General features: G+C 40.6%; 1 protein-coding gene across 3 annotated transcripts in view; it reads left to right on the top strand.

The window, feature by feature from the left end:
* The first annotated feature begins 469 nt into the window (after positions 1–469).
* Positions 470–11,783, top strand: part of rbfox3a (RNA binding fox-1 homolog 3a) — a 160,618-nt gene continuing 149,304 nt past the window's right edge. For 2 of the 3 annotated variants that reach the window (XM_044338737.1, XM_044338736.1), the window contains exons 1-2: positions 470–509; positions 8,568–8,816. In XM_044338737.1, the coding sequence (XP_044194672.1) occupies positions 8,601–8,816 (216 nt within the window). In that variant the 5' untranslated portion in view covers positions 470–509; positions 8,568–8,600. Of the gene's footprint in view, positions 510–8,567; positions 8,817–11,783 lie in introns of those variants that run through there. The other variant, XM_044338738.1, reaches the window with a different exon arrangement.

Below are 11,783 nucleotides of genomic sequence, written 5' to 3'. Positions count from 1 at the left end.
TTTTTTTCATGCTAATCTATGACTGGCCAAGACATGTAAAATGACGCTCCAAGGGAGGACGTCCTCCCTAACCAATCAACAACCAGAATGCAATATTGACATTGCGTTGGTCCAATGATAGTTTCCAGATTTCATCTTCTATTCTCTCCACTGTAAGGCAGAGTAGCAGCAGTAGATAACGAACAGTAGATAGCTCCTTGCGTTAGCAAATGCAACAGTTAGCTTGTTGTAGCAGCCTGAAGGACTCTTTATACATCCTGACTGTTAAGGACTGTTAAGCTAACGGGAGAATGGATTTGGACTGTGTGGCGCAGCAGCACCAACCGGAGCAGCTCGAGAGAGAAGCAACCGGAGAAACAACCAGGAGAGTTAGCTTGTTGGTCATTGTTGCTAATGATATCAGACTGGTTAACCAACAAAGTTATGTTAACTAACAAACAAGATGACCAACAGCAACAAATGGATGTTATGACATGAATACTTCATCTCCATGAAAGAGAGAAGATAATGTGAGTCGGATACAGCTTCTCTCTCTCTCTCTTTGGTTGCTAATTTCATCTCTGATGTTTTAATGTCTCTGTGGCTGTTGTGTGAATTTATCTCCTTAACAAGAATGCAGCAGAGATCATATAATGTGTTGTGGGTAGTTTGCTTGTTTCAGTTACAGTGAGCTGTCTGGACTCACTCATTCATTTAGAATTGATCCAGTTTTTAATTGAGTGGTTGTTCAATCAGCTGTTGATGTTGTGTGATTAGTGAATGAGTGTGCAGGAGGTCTGGCTGCTTGCTTGTGACAGTTTCCTCAGTTCGTTTTAAGCTGAGTCGTATGTTGAGTAATAATCTTTAAGTAACTAGAATAACAAGTGTTAACATGTCAGCTTTGTAGACTATATTTAGTATGTTGTGCACATAGATAAGAGTGTGTAAGTCATGTATTTGATACATGTATTAATACTTTCTGATGTGAACCTACACTTTTAGAATGAATGTTTTTAGTGTTCAGTCTCTAGTATTCAGCACTGATCTGAACCTGTATCACATTATAAGCTTTGTGGTACTTTATATATTTCTGTATACTAAGAAGATACATAGGAAACACGTGTAAATCATGTGATATGTCTGTTTTTGATGAGAACATAAATCTGTTGTCACAATAGAACAATACCATAAATCTGAATTTCACTTTGTTGGTAAAATGACACATTCAGAACCACTGCACGGCTAAAATGAGCACTTCTTTGTTTAGAAACAATATGTATATGCTAAATGTCTTTAAAGAAGCAGCCTTTTCACCACTCAGGGGTTTTTGTTTTTGAAAGCAAATTGTTTTATTGGCATAAAGCCCTCCAATTTCATCAGGTGGGGGACAATAATACAGTTTCATGTGGTTTGTTGCAAGATGCCATGTTGGTTTTCCTCTTGTCCTCCCCAATTTTTTGAGTCACCGGCCGCCACAGTTGTAGATAGTAATTGATAGAAGGGTGTTTTGATCATAAACTTGATTGATTGATTGATTTCAGACAGAATGAATACAGTTAAACAAGATCACAATTTCTTGTCAGAATAGTGTAAACATCGTTTTAAGTGTTTGAACAAACAACCAATGCTGTTGTCTTTCTGGTGATTTCTGTTTTCTTCCAGGGTGGCTTGAGTTGACTGAGTTGAACTGTTGAGTTAACTGGCATGATGCCATCCCATCAACCATGCATGTGTGCGAATATATGTGTAAAAGAGAGAGAGCGAAAGCATCACACATGTGCCTCATGTATAAATGGAGCCAGAGTCCATCAGACATCACACATGGCGCTCCGCTAAACCGAGGGGAAATAAACTCAAGAGAGAGAGAGATGGACAGGTGGTTGATACAGAGAGATAGATGGAGGGAGAGAGGGATAGATAGTATGATTTAGCTGATAGGAGAAATCATTTACCAGCGCAATTTGTCGACAAGGATCTGGGGATGTCTCAGTGTGTCAGCGCCTCAGTCACTTTGATGGATGATGGAAGTTCACTGACTCTAACACTATCTCTCTCTCACTCTGCCTCTGTCTCTCTAACTCTCTCTCACTCAGCCTCCATTCCTGCTCCCTCTTTTCTGCCTTAACCCCAACTGAGCAAAACCATCTCCAGCTCAGTGTGTGAGCGTGGCCATGTGTACGTGCATGTACGATGTGTGTATGCATGTAGGGAGATGTATCACACATCAGCTCATCATTTAGGCATATTAAAAAGAAACTTCCAGGTGAAACATTTTCCCTGCAGCTCTCACTTCACAAACCAACCATTTTTTAACGTCACTGTCTTTGTTCATGCTTCAATGTTGGTATGTGTGTGTGTGTTAGTGTTAGTGTATATGTGTGTTTGTGTGCTTGTCTCCAGTGTGTGTATTGACCATGTGAGGCTATATATCAGCTCAGGTCTTTACCAATGCTGCAAGGCAGGGAGGCCTATTGATGAGGTTCCTTGTTTTAGTGAAGCAAGAATCGCCCCGGGCCACAGCTCCACCCTGCATAGACTCCGAGATTAACAATATGAGAAATCTGAGCTAGACCAATAAAATGAGGTGGAGAGGTGGTGTAAACCTAGAACTTCTGTGGTCTGTTTCAGGAGGAGGACAAGCTCAAAACAATCTTGCTAAACAACGTGAATTGTGAGAGAAGGATGGTATATAAAAAACAATGAAAAGATGTAATCATCGTTTATTTAGTATTTCCGCTTTTAGGGTGCTTTATCAAACACCATTTCTCACAGACCCACAAACTGTTGCAGTTTAAAGATCAACAGCTTGACAGACTGAGGCCAGTCAAGTTGTGAGTTGTGAAATGGGACAGAAGGGCCAAACAAAATAGATGATTTTCAGACAGCAGAGATTACAGCTAAAAATCTGGAACAAGACATCAGAAGAGAGCATGGCTGGGTATCCTGGATAATAAGTATAACATGCAAACTGTCACAATGGAACAGTTTCATGGGAGGCATGGTAAATGAGTGAATGCTAAGAAATTAATTAATTAAAGATCCAGATAAATCATTTTTTCCAGAGCTTTAAATAGTATCACATAGTCTGCTTCATCAGCAGATGGAGTTTTTATAATATAAAATTTTATAATATAGTTAAAATATCTTATATACTTTAAGCATGTTTTGATAAGGATAATGGGAAATTTTTCAAGGCTAAGAATGAACATTCAAACTCAAATTTTGTGTTATTAAAATAACAAAAAGTTACAATTCAAATATCAGTGTCTAGTGCAGGGGTGTCAAACTCATTGTAGCTCAGGGGCCACATGGAAGAAAATTTATTTATAAGTGGGCCGGACCGGTAAAATCATGGCATAATAACTTAAAAATAACGAGAACTTCAGATTGTTTTCTTTGTTTTACTTTGGTCCAAAATAGAACAAGCACATTCTGAAAATGTACACATCACAAATAATCCTCTTGACAAAACACTTAGTTGAAAATTCTAAGGAAAAAATTGGTGCAATTTTAAGAACACAATGCCTCAGTGATTGGAACTTAAGACTTTGTCTCAGTGTATTTACAAAGCCATTCAACTTTAAGTCACAGCCTATCTGGGATTGAACAAAATTATCTTTGAACCGCTTCATGTCCACAGCATGTTGAGTTGCACACACATCTTTCAGACAAGGAAAGTGAGCTGCATCACCACCTGCCAGTCGTGGTGTAAAAGCGCTTTGAGTGGTTGGAAGATTAGAAAGGTGCTATACAAGTACAGTCCATTTACCAATAGATAGTACATAACAATCATCAAATGATAAGTGGTGCAATATGATAAACATATCAACACACACACATTACTGGATTATGTAGTGCTTTCCTTCTTATGTCTTTTCCCTCCTTATTTTTTTCCAGTTTATTACAATTTGGGTCTTATTTTCATAGTTTTGTCCATTAACGGTATTGGTTTGGATAACACTGTATTCACTAAAGTAATTGCTAAGATCTGAGATCACAGTGACATTGTTACAAAGTCTGACAGGTCATGAAATAGAACTGTCAGTCCAAAAAGCATGTAATCAAACTGTTTCATATGCATGATCATTCAGAGGTGGACAACAAAGAGTGATTGACATCAGGTTTTTAATACAAGGTTTATAGAGAGCTGCTTCCTGTCTAGCTTCAGTCTAACCAGTAATACGGTTAATAAAGGATTTTTAACTTATAATCAGAGTGCTTTGGATGTTTTTTTGACTGCCAACCAGTACCATGGACTTTCATTAAAGGTAAGCTGGGCAGACACTGTCTTTTGTTTGTTTAATTCTTACTTGACTACTTGCCCTATCCCTGAAGAGCACCTGATTTTTTACTTCAACATTACCAACACTATTGGTCTCGACCCAGTGCAGCACTCCCTATTTCTTCTTTCTAACAAGCACAAGATGAGTCCCATTTCATTATTGATGACTTGACTTCTTTGCTGCTGGAGATTTATTTTTTCTTCATCTGTATGTGAAGTGAGCCTAAGTAAACCCTTAATTGAGCATAACGCTCCTCTGCCTGGGGAGTCGACAATGACTCTCTGCCAGGAACGACGTGGCTGCAGTCAGTGAGCCATCGGCAAACTGCTTTGTTATGCTCAACACCATCAATCTCCATACATAAGAATAGCCAACTTCAATACTGCTATTGATTGGAGAAACATTTGGAAACAACTAAGGTCAAAGCCTTGTCCCTCCTCAAAAAGTTGCAATGGTTGATTTTTAAAAATTTTAAGCCACTTTCCATCAAGTTTTGAAGCAGTGCAGAACAAAAGTGGGGTGCTAATATGTCAGATGGATTTATCAAGATCAGTTGGAGAAAATGATTATCTGACAGGCATGTAAATTACAAGGAGATTGTGGACAGGGGTGAAAGAGCATGATATTCACCTTAACAGGGAAGAGAATGGGAATCACAGCAACTGAAGAAAGTAAGAAATAAATGGAGAAAAGTAGAGAGGAGAGGGAAAATTTTAACTTGTATTAGAAACATGTATTTCAAAACAGAGCATGACATCAAAAGAGTATCAGTTAATTGATCTCTCTCATCTCTTATAAGGGATGCAGTTTGCATCACTTTCCTTTGGTCTACATGTTTGTCATTCCCTGTGTGAGTGTGTGTGTGTGTGTAGGGTGTGTGACATGGTTTATGTTTGTTCTACAAATGAAACCAATATTTTCCCCGCCATATATAAAGGATACACTCTCACTCTCTTGCTCACACACACAGCACATGTAATATTTTGATATTTGATCATCTCTCATGGTGTTTGTTGAGGGACAGATGGGTAGGTTGATTATTTCCTGTGTTTTCTCCCAGTTTTGTCACTGTTGGGATTTTATGACAAACCATGGGTGTTAATCTAACTCACTGAAGAATCACTTCCTCCTTTCTCTGCCTCCTTCCCTTTAATTCTTGTCATGTCACTTTCCAGTCTATCTCATATATCCCCACATTATATCTCTATTGAACTTAACTGCCAATCATATGTAGAGTTACAATTCATTTACAAATTTCAATTTCATTTAGCAGACACTTTTATCCAAAGTGATGTGCATCTGAGAGCTAATATAACACAAGCAGGGATCTAGTCAGGAGAGAACAACACGAGTAAATGCCATTAAGCTAAGTTTGAATCCAATAGGACGTAGGTGCCAACAGGCAGTGCACAGATGCAATACATAGAGTGCATAGAATGTATAGAAGAATATATTTTTTTAATTTTTTCCCTTCAGTCCATCAAGTGTAGAGGTGTTCGTGAAAGAGCTGGGTCTTTAGTCTTTTTTTAAAGATTGAGAGAGACTCTGTGGATTGTACAGAGTTTGGTAACTCATTCCACCACCAGGGAACTAAGGAAGAAGAGAAGAGTCTGGCTTGCAACTTACGGCCCTGTTGCGGTGGTGGCGCCAGGCGCCTTTCATTGGCAACGTAGTTTCAGTGGAAACGTAGACCTGAATGAGGGAGTTCAGGTAGGTGGGAGCTGTTTTAGTTGCTGTTTTGTAAGTGAGGGTTTTGAATTCAATGTGGGCACCAACTGGGTGCCAGTTGAGGGATATGAACACTGAGGTGACATGCTGTTTTGGGCTGGTTGAAGACCAGACGTGTCGTTGCGTTCTGGATCATCTGCAGAGGTTTGAACATACATGTGGGGAGGCCTGCCAGTAAGGAGTTGCAGTAGTCAATGCATGATATTATGAGAGCCTGTACCAGGAGATGTGCTGCATGCTGAGACAGGTAGGATCTGATCCCCCTGATGTTGTACAGGGAAAACTGACATGACCGAGCAATTGAGGCCATGTGAACCTTAAAGGTTAGTTGGTCATCAATCATGAGTTGAGTTGATTCGAGCTGGATGCTGATAACTTGTTGTATAGAGGGACTGGCTGGGATGACAAGGAGCTTGGTCTTAGAGAGGTTAAGTTGAAGGTGGCGTTCTTTTATCCATGCTGATATATCAACAAGGCATGACAAAATCCGAACTTAGACTGTGTGGTCTTCTGGAATGACAGGAAGAGCTGGGTATCGTCAGCATAGCAATGGTATGAGAATCCATGGGAGCAGATTATTGCACCAAGTGAGGTGGTGTATATTGAGAAGAGAAGGGGACCAAGCCTTGACCCTTGAGGAACCCCTGTGAATAAGCTGTGCAGTTTGGACACTTTTCCCCTCCAACTCTAAAATATCTCCCTGAGAGGTAGGACATGAACCAGTGTAGTGCAGATCTTGAGATACCAAGCTCAGCAAGGATTTGGTGGTTAACTGTGTCAAGGGCACCTGACAGATCTAGCAGCAATAGAGCTGAGCACTGACTAGCAGCTCTAGCTGAGCATAGTGATTCCATAACCAGCAGGAGTGCTGTCTCGGTAGAGTGCCCCTGCTTAAAGCCAGACTGATTCGGGTCATACAGATTTTCCTGAGAAAGGAATTCAGAGACTTGGTTAAAGGCTGTGAGTGTAGGTTTTTTGAGCAATGGGGTATTTCGAACTTGCTTAAATGCGGCAGGGAACACACCTGTTGCAAGCAAGGAGTTGATGATGTGTGCGGCTGCGGGGTTAAGTGTGAGGGAAATGGCCTGTAAAAGGTTGGATGGAATTGGGTCCAGTGGACAGGTAGTGGGACAAGAGTCCAGCAGAAGTGTGGAGACTTTCTCCTCGGTCAGAGGGGAGAATGAGGAGAGTGTGGCCCTGTTAGCTGGCAGCTGCACACTGAGTTGGTCAAGCTCAGAGAACTGGTTACTGATGGCAGAGACCTTATCAGTAAAAAATGAGGCGAACATGTCTGCAGTTAGCAGAGTGGAGGGCGGAGGAGAAGGCAGATTGAGGAGTGAGTTAAAAGCAGAGAACATTTTCCAAGTGTCCGAGTGGTGCCACATATCTTATTCTGATAGTAAATGGTCTTAGCAGTTTTTAAACTGGAGGAGAGTGATGCTAGGAGACCCTGATGGTCACTGAGGTCAGTGGGCTCTTTGGATTTACGCCATTTTCTCTGTGCTGCTCTGAGTTCCACCCTTTGAGTGTGTCTGTAGCCTCACTGACAGGGAGTGAGGAAAATTCATTATGAGCAGGCATGGTAGCCAAGACCTCTTTGGAAAGTTGAGTCGGTGTGAGGACCCCCATACCACCTCTGCACCCAACAGAACTGCAATTCCAGCTGTTAATTTTCATTTATATTAGTAGTTTTACATTATTTTATTCCTTATTTTTCCTTAAAATAGCACATCCCAGATTTAGCTTTGCACACCTGTAACACTGTCAGACTCACAATGGACAGTTTCAAAACTGATGCAGCAGAACCAGGGACACTGTCTTCTTTTATTCTATGTATTCTTCTTCCTTAAACCTGGCAACTACATTACCCACAATGCAGCTCAGCCACTGGCAGTTGTGGTTGGAGATTCAGCTGTATATGTTAATAGCCTCAAGCAGAGATGAGGAGTAGGCTACAGAGGTCTACAACCCCAGATTTTTAAAATTTATACTCTTCAGGCCCAAACTGACACTGACTCGAGTAACATTACTTGTGGCAATTGCACAGCTCCCTCTGGAGCCACAAAAGGCTATTTTCACTTGCAGTATGCAGTAGTGCTCCCCAAAACCTGTAAAAACACTATGATGTGTAAAACTGGTGGAATTCCACTTTCATTTTTAGGCCCTTAGTAAAGACTATCAAACAGACCTTTTTCTTAGGCTGCTACAAATCCCCTTTCCTTCACTGAGATTGATACATCCTAAAGGTCTCAGGATGCATAAAAAAACATATTAACAACAATAAAGTAAAAAGATGTGTGTTAATTTTGCTTAGAATGTAAAAATCTACTTTAAGCAAGGGTCTATCAGTCTATTATCAGAGATAATATGACACTTCAGATAGATTTGTTGAGCTACACTTGAATCAGATCCACTCATTACAAGCAAATCAGCAGACTATGCCAAATTCAATAAGAAATCAATCCTTATTGATAAAATTTCTGTGCAAAGACTGTGTATATTCAAACAGAAGCTAACCTTTTGGTTTTTTTTCTCCTCTTCCTTATTCCTGTCCTTGGATCTCTATCATACATGCAGGGTAACCAAGAGGCCCCAGCTCCCCCCGAAGCCATGGCCCAACCCTTCCCACCGGCTCAGTACCCCCCTCCACCACAGAATGGGATCCCCGCTGAGTATGCCACAACCCATACCCACCCACCGACTGACTACACAGGACCAAACACAGTGACCGAGCATGCCCTGACACTGTACACGCAGACACACACACAGAGTGAACAGTCGGGAAATGACAGCAACACCTCTGCCCTCACAGCCAGCACAGTAACGGTGAGTCTACACCTAAATATTTACACAGATTTACACATGTATTAGGAACACCTGGACAATCCAATGCAACCCAATACAAAAGCCCTGCAACAAATCCCACTTTCCCATCAATCCCATCTGGAAACCAAATGCGTTTATCGTTGTTCTGAACAGGTTCACTCAAAAGCCTAGACTGTCATAGAGAGGGGAGAGACGTGATATAATTTAAATACGGGGATAACCATGCATTTTTAAGACTCTTCTGGAAGACATTCATAGTGTTGCACTCATTTGTTCACATAAAAAGTGACAGAAATAGTTGTATCTTGAATGAAAGGAGAGAGGGAAGTTAAAACCCTGCTCCTTTCTCACTTCTGCACAGCCGACCAATCACTGCATGAATGTCGGACAATTACAGAAATGGCCCTGCACAGCCTCCTGACTCCCACCCTCCTAGTTGGCCCCTGTTGGAAAAGTTATTCGACCATCCGACAAGCTGTTCTGAGGGAGTATACCAACCCCTTAACAGGTTACTTCAGCTATGGCTATGGCTCCTGGCTACTGCAGAATTGTGTGTTGTAGAAGTGTGTTGGGCCCTTTTTATTATGATTAGTTGAATAACATACAAAATGCCTATTCTCCATCTATAATTCAAATTCAAAAAAATTGTCAGTGAATATATGTATATATATTTATTTCCTCAAAATCTGGGCCTTTTACAGATCAGTGACCAACTCAAAGGCCATGAGATAAAATCAGAGCTGTGGGCTAAATTGGACTTTTGAATGCAATGAGATGCAAATGTTGAAGTCTAAAATTAATTAAAGTTAATTTATGTATTTTTAGCCACCAATCCTTCATGTGCTATTCTCCTTTGAAGGTTGTAAGGTTGGGAGGTACAGTTGAGACAGAGAGTTCACTCACTGCACTAAGCTCAGCCCAAGTGCTCTTGTAGTGGCAGGTGGAACTCTGTGAAGCATGCAGGGAACCTTTCATTGACACTAGGACTGTCTTTCTGAAGTTTCTTTGACACCACTCTTCACACAACATGAAACCTGAAACTTAAAAAGTAAAAAGTACCCTACCCTTTTCTCCCAATAAAAGCTCTCAAATCTGAAATTGCATGAAACAAGAAAGCAAATGAAATCCCAAAGATATAAAGAATGAGAAGAGAACAGATAGATTTCACTTAAAAGGATTTTTAGTCTTCTCTTGGGCCTACAGTGTAGGATCAAGCAAGTGTGCAAATGCATGCATGAAGCATACCTTCACACACACAGGGATGGACTGGTGGCTGTATGTCACTGACAAATGAGCCACATTTCAGCACAGACCTGTCCACACACACACACACACACAGGCAAGCAGTGCTAAGGATGTCCACACTATAGTTAACTGTACCACCACTTGTCTCTAGTTGAGGAACCTTAAAGCTGTCAGGGCCAGTAAGACTGGAGCATGTTGGGAAGGTATGGAAGTGTACAGACAGTGATGGCAGAGTGGTGAAGTCCAGTGAGAGGAGAAGACACAGTACAGTCAGCACAACTGGGAGAGTTTCACAGTTATTGTGGGGAGTTTATCACTGGCTATAACTGTAACTGTCAAGAGACATAGTTACTGGAGGATAAAGTAGGAAAACACCATACACACTTTCACCGTCACCTAAAAGACACTTTTACTACATTTATTGTCATACAAATACACTGTTAAACTGGGTCAGACCGGTTGATAATGTGTTAATTATGTGTGTCTGACATCTCTGCAAGGATGCACTTTGTAGAATTGTAGAATTACCTCTGTACTACACTGGTTAACTGAAACTCATCAAACTGCCAGTTATTTGAGTGGTGTAATTATTATTGTACTTAGGTATTTGTACCTTACTTATTTCCATTTTGAGATTTTGCTTCACTGCATTTCATAGAGAAAAATATCCCACTGCTTGATTTTGTAAAATATCGTGTTAAAATCGAAATCGGCAAAAAAACATCATAAAAATTGCATTCAGTGATGATTTTTTAAAATTCCTGTACATGATGCTGCTATCTGTGTTCAAAGTGTAGTGGTGGTTGTGTAACCTCTGTTTCTGTTCAAAGATGGACTCTCCTTTTGTCCACTGTCTTCTGGTCGATGACCTTTGACCCCTTCCAAGTTGATGCAGTGACTGGTTATAGTCTGATGTTCACAGACTGGTTTTAGTCTGAAGTTCACAGACAGCAGCTGATGTGGTGTGTTTCCAGTGTTAATTCAGTCTCTTGTTCAGGGTCTTGCTGTTTCACTGATAAAGTTGCCACAGCTGTCACTAGTGATGTCATTCACACCCTGGATGTCAATGACCCCCTTATAATCCCTTATATATCATGAAGTAATCAACTACAAAAATTTTGCCTTATACAGTTACAATCAGTGCATTAGTGTTTTCAGGTAATTGCAAAGTACTGAACATTGTTCAGTACTGAATGTAAATGTTTCCATATGTACATATTTACAACTCCTGCGCATCTATTGGCTTCATGGATGTATATTGTACATGTGCTTGTTGTGCTTGTGTGTGTGTCTTGGTTCAATCAGTGGTGAGAGAAGGTTCTGTAGCTGTGTATAATCTACCTGTATGGTAGTATGAGAAGTCACCTAGGCCAAAAGTGAATACTTCACTTGCATGTACATATACCAGTGCTAAGCACTTGGACATACATGCATACTCTCATGCATATATGTATCAGTGGAGGCTGGTCCATAGAGGTAGAGGAGATTGCTCCTCCTCTATTTTTTGAGAGGCAAGATGGAGATCAAAATATAAAAAAGAATATTTGGTTGAAATAAACCATTACCAAATCTCAGTATTATTTACAAAATATTTTTTCTCTCTTCTTTGGAAAAAATCCATCATTTAAATTCTGTTTAAAATGCTTCAACAGTGACACCTGCAGGGCAGGAGGAGAAAGAACAGTGTGTGTGTGAAGTGGCGATGTGGGGGCAGTGGGGGGA

This window comes from Thunnus albacares, chromosome 20 (assembly GCF_914725855.1).
Source record: "Thunnus albacares chromosome 20, fThuAlb1.1, whole genome shotgun sequence".
Taxonomy (NCBI): Eukaryota; Metazoa; Chordata; class Actinopteri; order Scombriformes; family Scombridae; genus Thunnus; species Thunnus albacares.
The sequence above is the reverse complement of the archived record's forward strand: the minus strand, read 5'-3'. Positions and strand labels throughout refer to the sequence as shown.